Source organism: Ovis canadensis, chromosome 19, assembly GCF_042477335.2.
Source record: "Ovis canadensis isolate MfBH-ARS-UI-01 breed Bighorn chromosome 19, ARS-UI_OviCan_v2, whole genome shotgun sequence".
In the NCBI taxonomy this organism is placed as follows: domain Eukaryota; kingdom Metazoa; phylum Chordata; class Mammalia; order Artiodactyla; family Bovidae; genus Ovis; species Ovis canadensis.
In genome coordinates, this window is record NC_091263.1 from 52,488,789 (window position 1) to 52,510,061 (window position 21,273).

At 43.4% G+C, this 21,273-nt stretch overlaps 1 protein-coding gene across 3 annotated transcripts in view; it reads right to left on the reverse strand.

Annotated features, from left to right (window-relative positions):
* The window catches only part of SNTN (sentan, cilia apical structure protein), a 48,488-nt gene that overhangs the window by 15,889 nt on the left and 11,326 nt on the right, over positions 1 to 21,273 (reverse strand). The window contains exons 4-6 of one of the 3 annotated variants that reach the window (XR_011250881.1): positions 6,240 to 6,319; positions 3,031 to 3,180; positions 1,103 to 1,209 (exon numbers count right to left, since the gene is read on the reverse strand). Coding sequence is in view for 1 of the 3 variants with exons in the window: in XM_069561781.1 (XP_069417882.1) it covers positions 18,828 to 18,986 (159 nt within the window). In the remaining 2 variants the exon portion in view is untranslated. Of the gene's footprint in view, positions 1 to 1,102; positions 1,210 to 3,030; positions 3,181 to 6,239; positions 6,320 to 18,777; positions 18,987 to 21,273 lie in introns of those variants that run through there. The other 2 variants (XR_011250882.1, XM_069561781.1) reach the window with 2 other exon arrangements.

Here is a 21,273-nt window from a genome sequence, read left to right on the forward strand (position 1 = left end):
ACGGGTAGGGGTGTGGTTAGGTGTTGGGTGTACGCACATTGCATTAGAGTGAAATTGACTGTTTGTGCTCTTTCTTTGACCCTGGAACCAACACTACTGTTAAAGACAACAGGCCCAAAATGGAGTCACTTATGCTAAGCCACCACTCACCAAACCAAGACTTAATTTAATTCAGTTTGTCTGTCTTAGAAATGGAATCTTAAACCAGTCAATTAGAAATTGCCAGATCAGTTTCAGTTAGGTCATCTGCCTGTAGACTCCTACCCTCCCCTATAGGAAAGAAACCCTGCCATAATCCTTCTGCTTTTTGCCTAATATAGCTTCCCTGTTCCTGTTCCCTTCTGCCTATAAAATCTTTTGACTTTCTGTTAGATTTCATGTTGCTTGATTCATCAATTACTGAATAAAGTCAATGATATCCTGAAAATTTACTCAGTTGAATTTTGTTTTCTAACACTATCTACTTCACTGTTTTTAGGCAAATCTTTTGAATTGATAGTATGGGTCCCCCCCACCCCCAAGCATTTTCTCTGGTTGCCCTTTTGCAGGCCTTTTTGTAACCTCTGCCCAGGGGTGGGGGTAAAGGTGGGTGGCTGATAGTGTGGACCCTGAGTCAAGAACAAGAGTTATGGGTAAAGGCACCCATCTTCCTGAAGAGCATTCCAGCCTCATAAACATAAAGACTTTGTTTTCTTCACTTTGGAACCTTCATTGCCTGGTACCTATTTGGTTGGGAGATCAACTGTCTTAGGTTGCCTGGAATTTTCCAAGTTGTAGTACTAAAAATCCCACATCTTGGAAATCTCAATTCCAAGGAATCTGGAATGGCTGGTCACCCTACAAAGCTTTGCCAAACAAACAAACAAATGCATAAAGGGCTTCTGTTTTCCAAAAGTCTAGCCTCACTGAAAATATTGTGTTAAGTTTCTTTGAGGATAAGAAGTTAGAACAGGAGTTGGCTAGCTAATGGCCCTGCACCAAAGCTGGCCTGCTGTCTATGTATTTGTTTTTGCTTTTTCTTAATGTCCTGACACTAAAAATGGTTTTTCAAAATTCATAAAAAAAAAATCAAATAAAGAATAAAATCATGTGACATACGAACATTTTGTGAAAATGAAGTTTGAGAGTCCATGGAGACGAAGCCCCTTTGATCCATTTATGCCTTGTCCAGGGCTGCTTCCCTGATAGCTCAGCTGGTAAAGAATCCACCTGCAATGCAGGAGACCCCGTTCAATCCACGCATTGGGAAGATCCCCTGGAAAAGGGAATGGCTACCCACCCCAGTAGGATCACAAAGAACTTTCAGTTTCACTTTCACTTTTCAGGACTGCTTTAGTGCTAAGATGGGACCGGATGCCATGATCTTCGTTTTCTGAATGTTGAGCTTTAGGCCAACTTTTTCACTCTTGTCTTTCACTTTCATCAAGAGGCTTTTTAGCTCCTCTTCACTTTCTGCCATAAGGGTGGTGTCATCTGCATATCTGAGGTGATTGATATTTCTCCTGGCAATCTTGATTCCAGCTTGTGTTTCTTCCAGCCCAGCGTTTCTCATGATGTACTCTGCATAGAAGTTAAATAAGCAGGGTGACAATATACAGCCTTGACGTACTCCTTTTCCTATTTGGAACCAGTCTGTTGTTCCATGTCCAGTTCTAACTGTTGCTTCCTGACCTGCATACAGATTTCTCAAGAGGCAGGTCAGGTGGTCTGGTATTCCCATCTCTTTCAGAATTTTCCACAGTTTATTGTGATCCACACAATCAAAGGCTTTGGCATAGTCAATAAAGCAGAAATAGATGTTTTTCTGGAACTCTCTTGCTTTTTCCATGATCCAGTGGATGTTGGCAATTTGAAGATCATGGCATCCGGTCCCATCACTTCATGGGAAATAGATGGGGAAACAGCGTAAACAGTGTCAGACTTTATTTTTGGGGGCTCCAGAATCACTGCAGATGGTGACTGCAGCCATGAAATTAAAAGATGCTTACTCCTTGGAAGAAAAGTTATGACCAACCTAGATAGCATATTCAAAAGCAGAGACATTACTTCGCCGATTAAGGTCCGTCTAGTCAAGGCTATGGTTTTTCCTGTGGTCATGTATGGATGTGAGAGTTGGACTGTCAAGAAGGCTGAGCGCCGAAGAATGGATGCTTTTGAACTGTGGTGTTAGAGAAGACTCTTGAGAGTCCCTTGGCCTGCAAGGAGATCCAACCAGTCCATTCTGAAGGAGATCAACCCTGGGATTTCTTTGGAAGGAATGATGTTAAAGCTGAAACTCCAGTACTTTGGCCAGCTCATGCGAAGAGTTGACTCATTGGAAAAAACTCTGATGCTGGGAGGGATTGGGGGCAGGAGAAGGGGACGACAGAGGATGAGATGGCTGGATGGCATCACAGACTTGATGGACGTGAGTCTGAGTGAACTTCGGGAGATGGTGATGAACAGGGAGGCCTGGCATGCTGCGATTCATGGGGTCGTGAAGAGTTGGACACGACTGAGCGACTGAACTGAACTGAATTGAACTTAGTGCTAAGATAGAGCTAAGTGTTGTGACCGACATGGCACAGCCTGCAATGCTGATAGTGCTTCCTCTCTGGCCATCTACAGAAATCGTTTGCAGAGCCCCCAACAGAAGGAGCTGCCTGGATTCATGAAGAGATCAGAGTCCAGTGCTGGAGGATGGGAAACAGCAGGATGCTTACACAGCAGAGTGGCTGTACCTCCCAGGGCAACCGGACATTGATGGGGTGGCAGGACTGAAAACACCCCAGTTTTTGGCTTTCAAAGAAGCTGAGCACTTCTGAGAGTGAAAGAGACCACTGCCAGCATGGACCCTGAGGACACTGGTGATGGCCAAGGGGGATGGGAAGTTTGGGGTCCTTTTTCTTTCTTCTGGATACCATGAAGATCTCCTGGATTCTAAAGTGACTCCCAGAGAGGTAAATACTCAGTGGTGACTGAGATGGAATTTCTACCCAGCCTGGAGGGGGTCAGGAGTTTGATTAAAACAAAGAAACATCAATGTCCTACCTTTGAGCATGGGGGCTAAGACCATCACATTCTATGAAGGATCCCGTTAGAGAAGGTGAAATGTTGGATTCCGTACTGCAGGGTCTGAGTGTCTGTATTACCTGCAAAGTGCACCTAAGCTGAGCAGACAGGAAGAATGAGAAACGGGAGCTAGGAGAGAGAGAGAAGCACTTTCAGTGTCCATAGGCTTGTCTGGCCTCTGTCTTCCAGTGATCAGTGCAAACCTAGCATGTAGTTGGTGCTAAGTAAATGCTTAATGAGTAAGCAAGGTGTTTTCTGTCTTTCTTCTCGCCCTTTAGAAACTGACAGAATCTGATATGGATTGTTTCTGCTGCTGCTGCTGCTAAGTCACTTCAGTCGTGTTCGACTCTGTGCTACCCCATAGATGGCAGCCCACCAGCTCCCCTGTCCCTGGGATTCTCCAGGCAAGAACACTGGAGTGGGTTGCCATTTCCTTCTCCAATGCAGGAAAGTGAAAGTGAAGTCGCTCAGTCATGTCCAACCCTCAGCGACCCCATGGACTGCAGCCTACCAGGCTCCTTCATCCATGGGATTTTCCAGGCAAGAGTATTGGAGTGAGGTGCCATTGCCTTCTCTGGGATTGTTTCTAGCTTACTATAAATTTAAATACATGTTATTCCTCCTAGATATTTACAGTTAAGCCTGATGTATATTTGTGGAATAAAAGCCAATTCTCCCCTTAAAGCGATTCAAATATGAACATATTGGTTGGGGGAGCAGGTGAGCCAGAGACCCTTCCAATTCCCTTGAAATCGGAACCCCAGGTGTTATACAGACACTTACTGTGTGCCCACTAGGTGTCAGGTTCTAGTGTTAGTTGCTCAGTCATGTCCAACTCTTTGCGACCCCATGGACTGTAGCCCACCAGGCTCCTCTGGCCATTGAATTCTCCATACAGGAATACTGGAGTGGGTAGCCATTGCCTTCTCAAGGGGATCTTCCCAACTCAGGGATTGAACCTGGGTCTCTTATAGAGCAGGCAGATTCTTTACCATCTGAGCCTCCAGGGAAACATAAATGAATTGTCTGGAGTCCTCACAGAACTGCAAGGTAAGTATTCTTATGGACAGATGGTGAAAATGAAGTACAGAGAGGTCAAGAAATGAGTTCAAAGTCACACAACTACTGTTTAGCATTCTCAGCCTTCTAAGGACTCTGTGGAAAGGCAAAGGCTGGGGTGGGGGGTTAACCACCTGGAAGGAAATGTTTAGCCCCCATTTCCCAGAAGAATAACAGGTTTCTAGGACTAGTTGGCTAGCCTTTTCTTCTATACATTGAATTTCTGAACAGTAGCACTTACATAGCTGTGACAGGCTCGATGCTGGAGGAAACATATTAAGCTTTTCTCCCGATTGTTTTCCCAGTTATTTGCAGCTGATTTTTCCATCAATCATCTCGAAAGAAACATAGATCAATCTCTACTTCATTGGCTTCATCTGAAGCCTGGGGAAGTTTAGCCGGAGAACTGCGTGATTTTGAGTAATCAGCTTTCTGCCTTAGCATTTCCCTGTGTGCAAGCAAGTACCTGGATTAGATTCCTGTGTCTGCCACTGATTTATATACAGGGAAGTCTGGCTCATGTGGAGTCCAGTTCAGCGATGTCCCCAGCAATGCAATGCAGCATGAATGGAGGATTAATTCCTACCCCTGTTACTAGACCTGTTACAGAACAGACTTCCAGATCCAACTATAAATCATAATGCAATGTAACCTATTCTCATGTCTCATAGCATCTCAAGGACTTGAAGAGATGATTTGCCGGGAGTTATTTATATTTATTGCTTCTTGTTTTTGTAATGCCGAATACTTCAGGATTAAAAAAAAAAAAACTGAATCCTTGTGCCAAAGCTCCCTGTGTTATCAGCTTATGGAAATAAGGAGCTTTTTTTCTGCTAGGGGGACATAGGGTTCGTCCAGTGAGGGTGCATCTCAAAAAATAATTTGTAAGGGGCCCACTTTTTCTGATTTCAGAGTATTTTGGCATTTGTGGAATTCTGAAGACACAGGATTCCTAAAAAATTAAACTTTAAAAAAAATGTAGCCTACAAAACATAGACAACTTGAAAAAAATTAAAATGTATATGATGACAGCACTATCAATATAGGATTTGGCATATTTATATGTGTAGTATTTTTTTGGTGCTAAGCACTACCCATGGACACATGGTTGGCATAGTCAATCCTTTTAGTTACCTCAGGAGATGAGTAATATTATTATCTACGGCACCCCACTCCAGTACTCTCGCCTGGAAAACCCCATGGACAGAGAAGCCTCGTGGGCTGCAGTCCATGGGGTCGCTAAGAGTCGGACACGACTGAGCGACTTCACTTTCACTTTTCACTTTCATGCATTGAAGAAGGAAATGGCAACCCACTCCAGTGTTCTTGCCTGGTGGGCTGGCGTCTATGGGGTCGCACAGAATCAGACACGACTGAAGCGACTTAGCAGCAGCAGCAGCAGTAATGATAATATTATTCTTACTATCCACAGCTTATAGGTGAGAGAATGGGGACAGAGAAGTTAAGTAATTTACAGGAGGCTGCTCAGAGGGAGTAAGAGGTAGATGAGGGATTTAGATCTACCCAGGTAGTCTGAAGCCATATCTCAAAATCTTCAACACCATTCAGGGTAGTATTTCCATGTCATTGTTCAACAGATATATTAGTGGCCATATATATGTTTACCTTGTTACTTACACTGTATATGGGCTTCCCAGGTGGAGCTAGTGTTAAAGAATCCTCCTGCCAGTGCAGGAGACATAAGAGATGTGGCTTCAGTCCCTGGGCTGGGAAGATCCCTTGGAGGAGGAAATGGCAGCTGACTTCAGTATTCTTGCCTGGAGAATCCCATGGACAGAGGAGCCTGGCAGGCTACAGTCCAAAGGGTCGCAGAGAGTCAGACATGCCTGAAGAGATTTAACCCACGCACACACTGTATCTACAGCTTCTTCTACTTAACTTTCATCATAAGTATTTCCCCTTGTCATTAAATTGCTAAAAAAAAATTTTTTTAAGCTGTAGCAGGCTTACTTGGCTACATTTGCAGAAAATGCATATTTGTACATTTGTAGAAAACAAAATATTGATGTCTCATTTCATGTCATGTTCCAAAATAAATCCCAGATGGATTAAAGACGTTTCAAAGTTCTAAAAGGAAAATTAAGAAAAGATAAATAAATCAGGCTCACCAGAGTTCAAATTGAAGTCCAGTTGGAAGCTCTGTGACTTGGGAAAATTACTTAACCTCTCTGAGCCTCTACTTCTTAATCTGTAAAAATGGAAATGACATCTAATTTAGAGGAATGCTTTTAAAGGAATAAATGAAGAGTGTAACAGTGTACCTGGCATTTAACATGTCTCCAGTAAATGCTAGATATTGTTATATGTAGAGCTAGAAAAAATTTGTCCAAAAGTTCAGGGGGTAAACAGCTCTCACCTTTGCCCTAAACACTGACTCTACTAATCCATCGAAATAACCAGATCCCCCAGCCTCCACACCATCATGGTAAGAGAGGTTTGTTCTAATTGGTATGTAGGGAGGAACTGCTTTTAGTCTTATCTGTGGCTCAGAGTGTGTTAAGCCAGCTTCAAATTAAGTTCAGAAATGCGAATGTTGTCTTCCCTTCTCTCAGCTTCTTCTTTTTTTAATCATAGAATCACAAGTGAGAGGTTGGAGTATGAGTCTGCATATTTAGAAGAGACACAAATGCAATTTCTATAACTAACCTCCAGTCTTCAAGGGAAAAAAAAGCTGGCATAATTGTTAAGCAGAAACGGTGGGTGAATTATATTTCAGAGCTTCAGGTTCCATTTAGCCCAACCCACTCACCCAAATAAAGCCAGAGCTGTTTGCAATTGAATATCAGGTCATTGACACTTAACCATGTTTAATTTGTTTGACATCCTGGATGGTAAATCTGCATGTAAACCCAGTGTTATGCTCTGCGTGTTTAGGTCTGGATGATAAAGCTGGACAGTGGCATTTCATCATAAAGTGTGAAACAACAGGTGGGAGATTAATGAAGCAGTTGGCACTTCCAAAACATTCTAGAGCGACTGTTTCAGCACCGTGTCCTAGGGTTCATAATTACCTAGAGAAACACAGTTGGAACAACAGACTCATCACCAATCTGTTGACTGCCTGACAGAGTACTTGAAGAGGCAGGAAAATCACTGTTAAGAACAGAGTCATGTGAGAACAATCTTAAACTTGTTGAATATTATTAGTGTGACAAGATATATAAGGAGCAACGACAAGCACACTGGGACAGGTTTTGTTGAAAGCTGTTTTTAGTTCAAACACTTATTTGGTTTAGAATACATATATATAGCAAGAGAAAGCATGGAATAGAAATACATACATCATATACATATACCACACATACACACATATGTAATATATAAATATACAAATAATTATAAATACATAATAATATATCCTCCTATCCTCACGTTTTAGTTTTTTGGTTTACATTGGCATCCTTGGTTGACTAGCTCATCTGGGGACTTGTGTGGGTCCTTTAGGCATTTTGTGGTCTTATTTCTCCTGGGCTTAGATTTCTGTATGATCTCCTTCACATTCTTACTGAGGTTAAAAATTTCCTACTTGGGAACAATGCAAGTCCTCCCATCACCTTTCCCTCAAGAAGTGTATCCCTTAATCATGTGCTTTGCAGAATTATAAAATGACACTTGTTGCTTCAACAGGTACAAACACCAAGCGCAATGGAAGACTATTAAAAAAACAGTGGGGTGAGCACAAAGACAAACACATCACAAACATAGCATCCTAAAGCAAATATCTAGTGCATGTATCTGCAGCAGACTTTGTGAGCTGTCTCCCAGAATCCACTCATTCCCTGTGCCTGAGTAACAGAATTCACTGTGACTAAATCCCCTGCACTACAAAGTGCAATACAGCAAAGCACAGGGAAACGAGATCTGTCTGTAATCATAAGAGCAAAAACCAAAATTAAAAAAGGGAGTGAAACACAAACAAAAAATCAGATCATGGGAATGGTGCAGGAGTACATTTAATTTAGATAATTCCAGTTTTCCAAGAGCTGTCACTTATGTTTTCTCCTTTGAGCTTTTGGACCACCTGGTTGGGAGAGTCAACTCCAATTTTCTCACCTGTATATTGTGGACCGTCTGTCTGCTCTAGAAGCAGTACCAGCAGCTCCTACTATCACTCGGTCCGGGGTGCTACATTACCCCTTGTTGTTTTCTCTTACCCTGTCCACACTTCTGTAAATGGTTCCTTTGATAATGCCTCCTTGGCTAGCCTGCTTGTGTGTGTTAGCTGTACCACGTGGGGGCCTTGATCGGTACAACAGAATGTCCAGTGGTGGGGAGTGTGCAGTAGAGTTGGTTCCCCAAACCAGGTGTTTCTCTGGGCACAGCCCTGTCTCATCTCCTCTCAGCATGTAGAAAGGGGTTGTCAAATAACAGTTGCATGAATCTTGCAGTGTGTTGGCCAAAAGTCAGCAGGAGAAAGAAATGAATTGCAAGCTATTTATCACCAGTAGGCGATGCAATCAAGCCCCTTCATGATTTGTAATACAAAGTAGGCTTCCACAGGAAACATTTATTTTAGCTTCATCATTCCTTCCTCCTAACAGTGTTTACTCTGCAAAATGCCTCTCATAATTTCCTTTTTTTTATATTTTTTTGGCAACTGCATCCTCTTGTCAGTATTCTCTTTTGTGCCAAGAGCACACACAGCCTCAAAAATTCCAACTTCTTCAGAAGAAATATGACTCTATTAATTACTCCGTGAAATGAGACTTCTGAAACTCAGCTGTAGGACAAAATAAGAACCTGAGAAACATCATAGGAGGATGAATGAAAGATTTTACCCAAACAGATGCTAGAAAGTCAAAGTTAAGATACTTTCCTAACAGCAACATCCAGAGGCCACCAATCCCACCCATCCATCCTTCCTTTTGTCCATCCATCCACTGTATATGTATCAGTTGCTTGGGTATTAGATTGCGAGTCTAAAGGAGCAATAGTGAGCAAGACAGACCTGGTTTCTGCCCTCCCAGAGCTTATGCTGAAAACATGTATCTTTATAACATCAGCATCAAGCACCAAGGCTGGCTTCATGGGTGTGACATACTCAGCACATAATACGTAGAAGGCTTCCTTATTTAGTTTAATGCTCTGCTGTCACCATTTTGAAATTCTTATTAATTACTGAGAATTCTTAATAATTGATGTACAAAGTAGGCATTTAAAATGTGCTCACGGAATGAAAGAATGCATGCCTGGCATTCATTAGGAGGTCAATAAATTCAGGTTAAGTGGGCATATCAGGAGGGACTATTGTCCTACTGCCTTCAACTTCAAAAGTAAAGAAGGGGGAGTGGGGTCTTGCCACCAGGACCACTTCCCTTCTTCCCCCAGTCTTCACACCTCTCTAGGCCCTTGATCAAGAGTGGGTAGGATCTATTTATTTCAAGCTGCTATTTAATTTTTTCTCTTCCTGTGCCATGAAAAATTCTTGGCATCAGGCAGCCTCAGGGCAGCACTATTTTTATTTCACCAGCAGAATAATTAAATTCAGGCTCAGTTGATTTTCCCCAGCAGAGAGGCTGTGGGCAAAACAGGATGAAGAGGCTGCTACAGAGGGCTTGTTGGAATGGGTTCCAGAGGGACTAGACACAATGATCTGAGTCACATTTACTGTGAATCCACATCAGGAGGAGGGAGCGAAGGCTTTGCTATCACTGAATCAGACCTTTCGGCTCAGCAGGACAGCCACAGTCCTGTCTTAGAATCTTAGAGCTGGATGGAGCTGTAGGAATGATCCAGACTGGGGGTCACTAAACCATAGCCAAGGACCAAATCTGGCCAGCTGCCTAGTTTTGTAAATGAAGTTTCACTGGACCCTAGCCATGGCCATTCATTTGCATATTGTCTATGGCTGCTTTCAAGGTACAAGAGTGAAGATGCTGTCACAGACCATATGGCCTGCAAGTCCAAACATATTTATTGTCTGATCCTTTATAGGCAAAATATATCGACCACTGATCTAGACAAGGAACGCTCATAGCATATAATGTGGGTGCTACTAGTCTTCCAGGACTCTCTATTCAAAAGGATGTTGTGGTCAAATACATTGGGAAAATGCATGAACCTTATCTCCCCTCTTAGAACTTCACAAACTCCAACACCCTACTGCAACAGCCCCTGTGCACACTGCATCCAAGCACTGCACACTCTGACTTTTGTACACACCTGTGGCTCTTGTTATTAGTTGTCTTTGCCTCCTGACTCAGGGAGCAGGACAAACTGGGAGTACTGGAGAATTAATGACCTTGAAAGCAGACTTCAGCCAATGATGGACAATATAAGGGAGAGAATTTCTTAGCTTCCTTGCCTATTGTTGTGCAAACTCTGGAGACATGATCTACACTGAATCCCAGAGCTCATCTGTGGGGCCAAGTCCCCACTGCCCACAGGGGTCAAGCTGCTCATGAATGTACACTTTACTGATGGGCTTCTCTTCCCCAAGTGCAGTTCTTTGAAATCACCTCCCAGATGAACTCATTCTATTCTTATCTTTAGGTTGTGCTTCTGAGGGAGCTCAAACTAAGATATCTACCAATTAAAGGCTCTGAGAAGTCCTGTAGTAAATGTATACACACCTTCTTAATTTGGTCTTAAAGGCTTTTTTTTTTTTTTTTAAAGTCTGGCTTCTACCCAACTTCCCAGCCTAATGTTTCTCAAGTCTCCCCTACTTAGCTCAAGTTTTTTTTTTTCAATTTCTGATCCCACTATATTCTTAATGATGTTACTATCCCCTAAGGTGACAGAAGAACTCATGTGTACTGAGAAGATACATGCCTAGCATAAACATCATCTGTTACAGAGTGACACTCAAAGTCTCTAACTCATATGACATCTGCCTAGATCAATGGGCACAAATGCTGGTTGTGAACATGGGTTGTGTACATGCCAATGAGTGCAATCAACCCATCTTCCTAGGATACAGACAAGAGTAAGAGCCTCACTTCTCAGGCTGAGGTACTCCAGGTACAGCTAATAGGATTTCTGTGATGACATCTTCTTCCAAGTTTTGGCATCAGCCTGGGGGCAGCTCAGGCCTGTTGAAATGAAGATCAGAACTGACATCGTGAGCAAGCTGGCTTTGTGTGTAGGCTCAAGGTGCTGACAAAAGCCTCCCTTTCTTCTGAGCCCAATCACCTGCCTCTAGCTTAATTCCAGAGGGGTTTCCAGAGTCAAGTTCTCAGTTCATTCTTACATGCTCTCCCAGAGATTAGAAGTGATTTCCATTCTTCACCTCTCCTCCCTTTCTGACTTCAGGGAGGGCATGGGTGGAGGAAGTCCGGCATGGACAGTTCATGAGCGATGAGCCACACTGCTCTGGCATTTAATGTTTTCACTGTTCCACATATGCTTTTCAGGGGGCAGTCAGAGCTCCTCCATTGAAGACCCGAGTTTCAGGAAAATCGAAGTTCTGCTTTTCTCACTTTTAATTTCATCATTGATTTTCATTAAGCCCTTCAGAGGCCCCCGGTACCTCCAGCCTTCTTCCCTTCAAAGAGAGAGATTTAGAGAAAGCAGCCAGTTTCCAGCTTTCAGAGACTGCTAGAGACGCTGCTGCCTCACGACTGTCCTGCTCCTGAGGTCCTCTGTTCTTTACCCAGTGAAGGGGGCAAAGGTTACTTGGGATTAACCTGTTGTTTAGTTGCTCAGTCGTGTCCAACTCTTTGTGACCCGGTGGACTATAGCCTGCCAGACTCCTGTCTATGGGATTCTCCAGGCAGGAATACTGGAGTGGGTTGCCATTCCCTTTTCCAAGGGATCTTCCTGACCCAGGGATCAAATCTGGGTCTTCTGCATTGCAGGCAGACTCTTTACTATCTGAGTCACCAGGGAAGCCTTTACGTGGTCCCACTGTGGACTGCAAATCTGATTCAGGTCAAAGCATAGCCTTTCAGTTAAAAAAAAGAACAGAAAACTACAATGCAAAGCAGATGAGGCAGGTTGCTGAGAATATAAACATAAATTATTGAATTTTGAAAATGCTTTATCTTATTACATACACACAAACACACAAAAAGGCTTCCTGGTGGCTCAGCAGTAAAGAATCCACCTGCAATGCAAGAGACACAGGAGACCTGGGTTTGATCCCTGGGTCAGGAAGATCCCTTGGAGAAAAGAATGGCAACCCACTCCAGTATTCTTGCCTCAAGAATCCTATGGACAGAGGAGTCTGGTGGGCTACAGTCCATAGGGTTGCAAAAAAGTTTGACATGACTGAAGTAACTGAGCATGCACATAAATGGCTGAGGTCCCCAAGTCAGTAAGACATAGAAGGGTCTGGAGTGCACTTTGTGGCTCTGCCCCCAGATAATCACAGCTGGAGGTGGCTCTGAGGTCTGAGCTCCTCTGTTTTGTCGGACTGTCCACTCCATGTGGGGTCCACTGGCCCCAAGATAGTGGGAATGCTTCACTCTGTCTTTGATCTTGAGAGTATTCTCTGCATGGCTGATTTTTTGGTTCTGAGCTAAATTAAAGCAAAAGCAGTCTTAAGCTGAGTGTAGATCTTCATTCTTACCGATTTTTATTAGTAAAAGTAGCAGTCTTTGTAATAAGACCAAGGTTGCTCATCTGCCAGGAAAGCACATCATGCTTTCTTTTCTTCAGCAAGACATTAGCCTGTATCCAAGCAAGCATCTTAATGTTCCCCCTTTCTACCTCTTCTGTTTGAGAAGGACTCATTCACTCATTAATTTGTTTATTTCATATTCATCGAGCACCTCTTCGGTACTATTCTAGGTGTTGAGGATATGATACAAGACAGGCAGGGCTCTTGCTTTTAAAGATGTTACTGACAAGCCAGTAAATGGCCACATGAATTGTGTGACTTACGTAGCACTTTCAAAACTGATATAAATCATAGCTACAGATTTTTAAATCTACAAAGCACTGAGAAACCATCAGTGTTTCTTTTTTCTTCTTTTCTTACTCTCTAGGATATCTCCTGCTTTCTGACATTTAGCCCTCTGTGTATTGGGCTTATACCACAGCCTGCCAAGGTTAAAGTTATAAAAGAGAAGTAGAAGAGATAGGATTTTAAGTCATTAAACTTTGTCCATATACTCACTGGCACTTGTTATGATTTTCTTTAAGTCTTGGTTAATACAAAAGATTATTTCAGAATGGAAAGGGATTTGAGGAACATCTAGTCACAGAGCCCTTTCACTAAGTAAGGAAGAATCTGAGACATGGAAGGAGGTGAGCAGGAGCAGACCTGGGAGGGAAACTCAGGGTTCTATCCTTCACATCAGCATCTGCATTCCTCCACCTACATGTGCATGTTGGGAACAGCCCCTTTCCCTTCCATGGCCTCCCTCCTGTCGTTTATACTCTCTTCAAGCAAAACCATGGGCTAGCTTGAAGCTAAAATCACACAGATTTTACAATCCCACTGCCTTCCCCCCAAAGAAAAATTCCCTCTTGAATGACATAGAAAGGCAAGGAAAAGCAAGTTATATTGTTGCTGCTTCCCCCCTAATGCTTCTTGATTCCCTGTGGATTCCAGAAATGTGAGCTGCTGCAGCTTCTCTTCCTCTGCCTCCTTTTCCTCCTCATTTTGGAGAATAACGTGCTGTGACCACGTATAAGCCTTAAGTCATGGCGATGCTCTCCTTTGGGTAGTTTTCTATCCACTCGCCATTACAGAAGGGAGCCAGACTGCTGCACAAGAGGGATGTGGGTTGGACACCTTGGTTTTTTCTACCACTTACTGCTCTGTGGCCCTGGTGAATCACTCGACCTCTCTAAAGTTCATCCTCTTTGGTGAAATGGAGATAACAATACCAGTCTCTTAAAGTTATTTAGGGAATTAAGTAAAAGGCCATCTATAAATATTTGGATATAGTAGATGTTCTATTAGGGGCAGCCATGGTCAAGAATAAGGATAATGACCATCTGTCTAGAATGAGGCAAATCAGAATGGATATTAGACATGTACACAGGCCCACTTTATATTCCTGGTTTATGTACTTCCTTAACTCTCACAGTGACTTGTCTAAGAAAACAGGCCCCATTTGGATCCCAACTTTAGATCTGAAAAAACTTGAGGCTCACTCAGAAAAGGTGGAGGGCTTTCTCAGGGCCCCAGGGCTGGTGATGGCGAAGCTGGGACCAGAGTCCAGCCCTCTGCCTGGTGCTCTTCTCCAGGCTAGCGCTTCCTCCAGTGGCACAGAGCTCCCACCCAGACCATCTGAACGCTCATGTGAAGTGGAAAAAATCAAAACCACGAACAGCCTCTAGTTAGTTATAGCTCATGTTTTGTCACCAAATGAGTATGAAAAACTTTAGCGTTCATGGTTCTTAGATTCGCGATTTTGGATGAAGTATTGAACACATGGGGCAGGAATGGCACAGGGATGGAAACCGCGCTGAGAGCCCACTTTACACTAGGCTTCGCTTATTTCCAAACTGCAACCCCTCTCCCCCACCAAAAGATAAAAGAGATCTGAAGCCATGTGTCCTAGACTGAAATTAGAGAAACTGGCACAATGTCTTTCAGGCCTGAATTCACTGGGTTATGGTTGTCTCTTGTCCATGGGCTGGATGGACCTTTGCCAGGTTCTGGAAACTGGCCTTCCCGGCCCTTCTCAGAGCTCAGAATTCAGCTAAGAACTCTCTTCAGCTCTACCAGTGCCGAAGGTCAGCTGATGTGCAGGACTCCTGTTCGTTTCCTTCCAGCCCTTTCCCCGTTTCTCACTAAGGACTGTTTAAAGCACGATTCCTGATCTCATACTGGGACCCTTTTTTAGATGCAGTAATAAAGAAAATTAGGGGTTCTAGGACTGGGTATGTTTCTGTCATGCTCACCAAATTGCAAGCGTGCTCACAGCTCTTGTACAGGAAGATCTTAACTATATTTAATCACAGGAAACTTCCCAGGGAAGCTCAGGTTACCTCCTTTTACAGAGAGACAATTCAAGAAAGGTTTCACTTGGAGTAACAAAGGAGATAATTCCATCCAGTTCTCGTGTTTGCTGAGCCTGTGCCTGAGAAGCAAATAACACTGCTGTGGTCATCCAAGTTACGGATTTTGTATCAGAGATTCTTATATTTTGTATCAGAGATTCTTATAATTTCCTCTGTCAGCCATTTCATCCCTAGCTCCTCCCTCCCTTCTTTGAGAACCTGTCCATATACTTTGCAGGGAGAGTTCCCACAGACCCTGCTAAGTAGGCACATGACTTTCATCCCTGGCCACAAACAGCTTGATCTGGAGTGGCCCCTACTTGAATTCAGCCAATTAAGTTCTTGTTCCTGGGAACTGGAATTGGCTTTCTGAGATGCTCCTGAGTGTTGCCTGAACATTTCAAGAGAGATATCAAGTCAGTGACGGGAACTTTGTGTTTGGCTTTTGGGCCAAGAATCAGGAAAAAAAAGGCTACTTGAGAAATAGAGATACAAACAGAGGGAGAGGTAGAGATGAGGGAGGCAGAAGTAGAGATAAACCAATTCATTTAAGATACACTGAAAGCAAAACCTTGACTTTGCTTTCCATTGCTGTTTCCAATATTTTGCAGACATTCATTGCATTCTCTGCCCTTTCTTTATTTGCCACTGGACTTTGTAGATAAATACAACCTGTGCCATTTTCCTTTGTGTGTGTGTACATGTATGTGTGTATGTAATTTCTGTGGGCTTTGTTGTTTGCAACCAAGGGATCTCATGACAGATTTCCATCCATAATCTCACCTGTGATGACCAGTAATATTTTCAAGATGGAACCTTTGTTCGAAGAGTAGAGATCGTGGTCCTGGTACTACAACCAAGAGGGGAGGTTTCTGTGGATCCAGTGTCTTAGCACAGTTGTTCAGTTGCTAAGTCGTGTCAACTCTTTGTGACCCCATGGACTGCAGCATGTCAGGCTTTCCTGTCCTTTACTATGCCCTGGAGTTTGCTCACACTCACATCCATTGAGTCAGTGATGCCATCCAGCCATCTCATCCTCTGTCCTCCCCTTCTCCTCATGCGCTCACTCTTTCCCAGCCTCAAGGTCTTTTCCAAAGAGTTGGCTGTTCCCATTAGGTGGCCAAAGTATTGAAGCCTCAGCTTCAGCTTCAGTCCTCCTAAAGTCTTAGGGTAAAGCTCATCAATTTGTCTGTCACTGATGCTTCTCAAGCTTTTGCTCTGCTTTCATTCTTTGCACTGGGCTAAAATAGATTCTATAAATGATTTTCCCCTCAGAGGATAGTAACTTCCCATCTGGAATGGAGTTTCAAAAATCCTTATGGGGAGCCCTGGGGTTGGAATGGCTCCAAGATTCTTCCTCACAGCATTGGCCAGGGTCTCTTTTCTCCTTCCCTGAAAGGTGTGAATTAGACCTTTTGATTGGTCACCAAGGTTGCCATATTCGGCTACATTCAACTAAGATACAAAGGGCTTGGATGGAGTGCATCCCACAGATTCTATTTGAGGAATGCCAAATGGCTCTCCAGGCCCCAGCTGGTACCACACTCTCTCTCACACAGTGCCTGAAATGTGCACAGTTATTTTTGTTGAATTGTAATACTATTGCTCACGATGAAGTCTAATATTAAAACAAAATTGACACTGTCCACAAGGAGGGCAGAGAACTCAGCAATCTGCCTGCTGTGTCACTTTGGAAAAATCAAAACCTCGGTGCTTCGGTTTCCTCATCTGTGAGATGATAATACTAATACCAACCTCAGAGGGTTATGATGGGAATTGAGTTAATATTTATGAAGCACCTGGCACATGAGTCGAGTCCTGTTGAATGCACATTCCTTCTATGAAAATGGTGACAGAGGGTAAAGTCTGAGGCTTTCCCTGACAAGGAAAACGTGTAGACTTTTGAACTTAGACTAAGGTTTGGAAAGTAAGGAGGGCTAAGGGATCTGGTCTTGGTGGATTTGGAACACTACAGGATGGGATAACAGGCTTCCTAATGGTACACTGGGAAGGAATCTGCTTGCCAGTGCAGGAGACACAAGAGACATGGGTTTGATCCCCTGGAGGAGAAAACGGCAACACACTCCAGTATTCTTGCCTGTAGAATTTCATGGAGAGAGGAACCCAGTGGACTACTGGGTTGCAAAGAGTCAGGCATGACTGAGCACACACAGGCACATGTGTGTGCACACACACACACACACAGAGGATGAGATAACACTTCTCCAGACCAGGGGTGGAGGTTCTCCTTTGGAAAGGATCCCTTAACATGTGCCTCTGAGGCTTACAGTGTTGGGTCGGAAGGAAAAGGGAAGGTGAGGGAGGTAACTTAGGAAGCTACAATAAATCTGGAATGAATTAAAGTCTTGGTGAAAGTCTATCTCAAAGACTTAGGCATTGACTGATGTGTGTGTATAATTTAAACTCAGGAATTCAGGTATAGCCACAGGGAATGTGTGTCCTGAGGACATGACCATTTTTAGATCATATTCTCAAGGAGTTGTTGGTTAAATCATGGCCAGAAGTTACAAAGATATTGGGATTTATGGGGTTTTAATTCATAGATAGGGCTTCCCCAGTGGCTCAGCTGGTAAAGAATCTGCCTGTAATGCGGGAGACCTGGGTTCCATCCCTGGGTTGGGAAGATCCCCTGGAGAAGGAAATGGCAACCCCCTCCAGTGTTCTTGGCTGGGGAATCCCAGGGGTGGGGGAGCCTGGTGGGCTGCCGTCTATGGGGTTGCACAGAGTCCGACACGACTGAAGCGACTCAGCAGCAGCAGCAGCAGCAGCAAGTCATATATAGGGCTTCTCCGGCGGCTCAGCTGGTAAAGAATCTGCCTGCAATGCGGGAGACCTGGGTTCAATCCCTGGGTTGGGAAGATCCCCTGGAGAAGGAAATGGCAATCCACTCCAGTATTCTTGCCTGGAGAATCCCATGGACAGAGGAGCCTGGTGGGCTACAGTCCACGGGGTCACAGAGAGGTAGACACGACTGAGCGACTAACACAAATCATATACAGGCAGAATTCACAGAAAGTAAAATTCACCTCCCTTTTGTGTGTGTAGTTCTAAGAGTTTGACAAATGTGTGCAGTCATGTACCTATCACCACAATCAAGGTATGGAACATCTCCATCCCCCTAAAAGTGCCCTCATGCCCATCTGTGGACAATTCCATGTCCTACCCACAGTCCTGGCAGCCACTGATCTGTTTTCTTCCTCTTTCAGTTTAGCCTTTTTCAGAAGGCCAGTAGATCTTTTCTGACCTTTGATCCCAAGTCACGTGATAACAACTCTTTCAGCAGCCTGTAGCCCTTATCACAATCATAATTATACTGTATAAGAAATTGATTGATAAAAGGTTCACAGTCTGTCTCCTCTTCTGAGACTCTGGCAGGCATGTCTGAGGGCAGAGACTGGCTGATTCATTACTTTGTCCTTAGGAATACCATCAAGTAGAAGCTCAATACACATTGTTTGATGAATGAATGAGTGAGGGGCTCAGTGACTATAAGGGAAGTGCTCTAAGACACTGACACAGCAAAAGCAATGCAATATTTGGTGGTATCAAACCTATTATATTCTAAAGCATCAGAGATTATATCATGTTATTTAAACATTCCTGAAGAGTGTGCATAGATTTCTGTAGTGACAATGGGTCTGAATATTAGCAATCAGACCCACCCTAGGCAACCCCAGGTACATGATCAGTACCTTCAATTGATCAAAAATAAAATGAAAAAAGTTTAAATCATTTAACATTGTATTTTGTCATTAATTTGCCTATTTATTTAAAGCTGATTATTGTGTAATTTTTACACTCCATATATTTTGGAGCAAATCTGACGTTACAGTGATGCTTAACAGTAAGACCATGAAATCCTCAAAATCCAGCTTATTTTCTGTGTGTTCGTCAAGTTCAGAAAGGAGGTCTTTGTACCTTGCTTTGGTTTCTTGCCCCTGTAAGAATGAAAAGTAAAAAGCCTAATTCATTGTGCTGCCCTGGTTTTATAGATAATAAGCAATAGTAAACATGTTATTAACAACATGTCAAGTTGCTACCAGCACTACTAGTCAAGCAATGTGTTAAATCTTTTCATGGGTTATCTGAGTGCTCACAGTGACCTTATTGAATACATATTATTTTCCTACCCTACAATGGAAGGCCAGAGACTCAGTGAGAATAAAGTAATTTGCCCCAAACATCCCTGGTGGCTCAGATGGTAATAGAATGTGCCTGCAACACAGGAGACCTAGGTTCAATCCCTGTGTCAGGAAGATCCCCTGGAGAAGTGAATGGCTATCCACTACAGTATTCTTGCCCAGAGAAACTCATGGATGAACAGCCTGGCAGGCTACAGTCCATGGGGTCATGAAGAGTCAGGCATGACTAAGCAACTACCACTGCATCATCACAGACAGCTATGAGCATGGAAACAGGATTCACTGTATTGGCTACCTGATTCTGGAGTCCTCACTCAACCGCTAAGCTATACTACCTCTCTACAAATACAGTTACTGTTATGCTTTCTGATTTTCAAATTACAATCCCTTTGTCATTGGAGGTATCCACTATGTGAGCTACTGAGTTTGATTATCCAGAAAAATGAAGTAAAATATGCTAAAAGAAAGTATGTGCTTTGAAAGATTGTTCAGCACTTAGCTTGATCATAAATCAAACCAAAGTTCATCAAACCTCAGAAACAGATTGAAGGAAAACCTGTGAAAAGCACATAAATGGAGAAACTGTTCAGTTCCAAGCACAGCTTGTGAAATATCTTCCCAAGTGGCATAAAAAAACATTAAGGTCATTTGATTCACTGCATTTAGTTTAACCCCAAACCCTCACTCGTGCTGGCTGTAAAAAAGCTCATTGCAGCAACGACTAAGGCACTTAGAAGTGATGATACATTCCTTGCACAGGCTTAAGACCTTCATCTTTTCTAGGCTGCTCCTCAAGAGGCGACACTTACCAGTGAAGGTGGAAGGACCTATGTCTGCCGCCCTCAGGTCAGAGATGGCTGGAGGTCTAACTCCTCTCTTTTTGCTGTGCATTTTAAGAGCACGGAGCTGATGGAGGTCCAGTCTTTTGGGCCTGCCCTGCCATCTTGCTTTTGTATCTTCTTAGCAGTGCATCTAGGTGCTCAATTTTATTATCTGTGACTGACTCAGGGGGATAAATAAGATCCCCCAAATTACGTTTAGGCTTACGAGGAAGGACATGTTCCTTTCAGACCCCAGACTCAGCCAAGGTCCAGCTCATTTTCCCAGAGAACCCTGCGTGAGGATTTAGAAGGAAGCCCAGTTGGTTACGGAGACTCTTACACTCACTGTACCTGCCTTCGGCACTCTCACAGGGCAGAGCAGGGAAGGTGGTCCAAGACAGCATTCTGCCATGACACTACGTGTCTGGTAGCGGGACCACGCAGTGGGACCACTGAGACTAAGTGCGGTAGGGCTGAGCAATCCCCCCAGGTCCCTGAAATACGTCTCTACTCTCTTTCAGAGGAGAGGGCGGGATTGCTCTGTGATCTGGCTTAGTCTGCTGCTGGAGAGCCCGGAATCGGCTGCCTTTCCTGGGTTTAGTCTACACCCAGCGGCACGAGGCTGAGATCTTTCCTGGCAACTTTGGTTTTAATTCGTTTCCTCTGATGTTCTCAGATGTGTCCTGGATCACATCAGGATGAGACTCATCCACTAGGTCCTCATTCTCACACTTGTCAAAAGCTCACTGAGGACTTGCCAAGTACATGCAGTGTTCTTTTTCTCGCTGAGATCTCTTTTTTTTGGCCTCTGATGCAAACTGATGATATAGGATTTGCTCTCCCACCCTCTCTGTAAAGATTCCCCAGAATTTTGGATCTCTTGTCAAATCTTATCTGATGTTTCTGGCTGAAAAAAAAATAGCTTAAAAAAATTATTGCAAAAACAATATGTGTTTAATATTGGACATACAGAAAAAAACCCCAGAAGAATGTAAAAATAACCCTTTACCCTATTACCTAAAGATAGCTAACTATTATTAACATTTCTTTTCAGTCATTTTTCTTTGTCTCATACAGTAGTCTCGGTCTCTCTCTTTACACACACACACGTGCACAAGCTTTTTTTTTACTTTATTGTGGAACAATGACAAATATAACCGTATATATTTAAAGTGTACAATGTGATGATTTGATACATATGCATTGCAGAATGATTACCAAGATCAAGATAATTAACACATCCATCACCTCGCACAGAATTA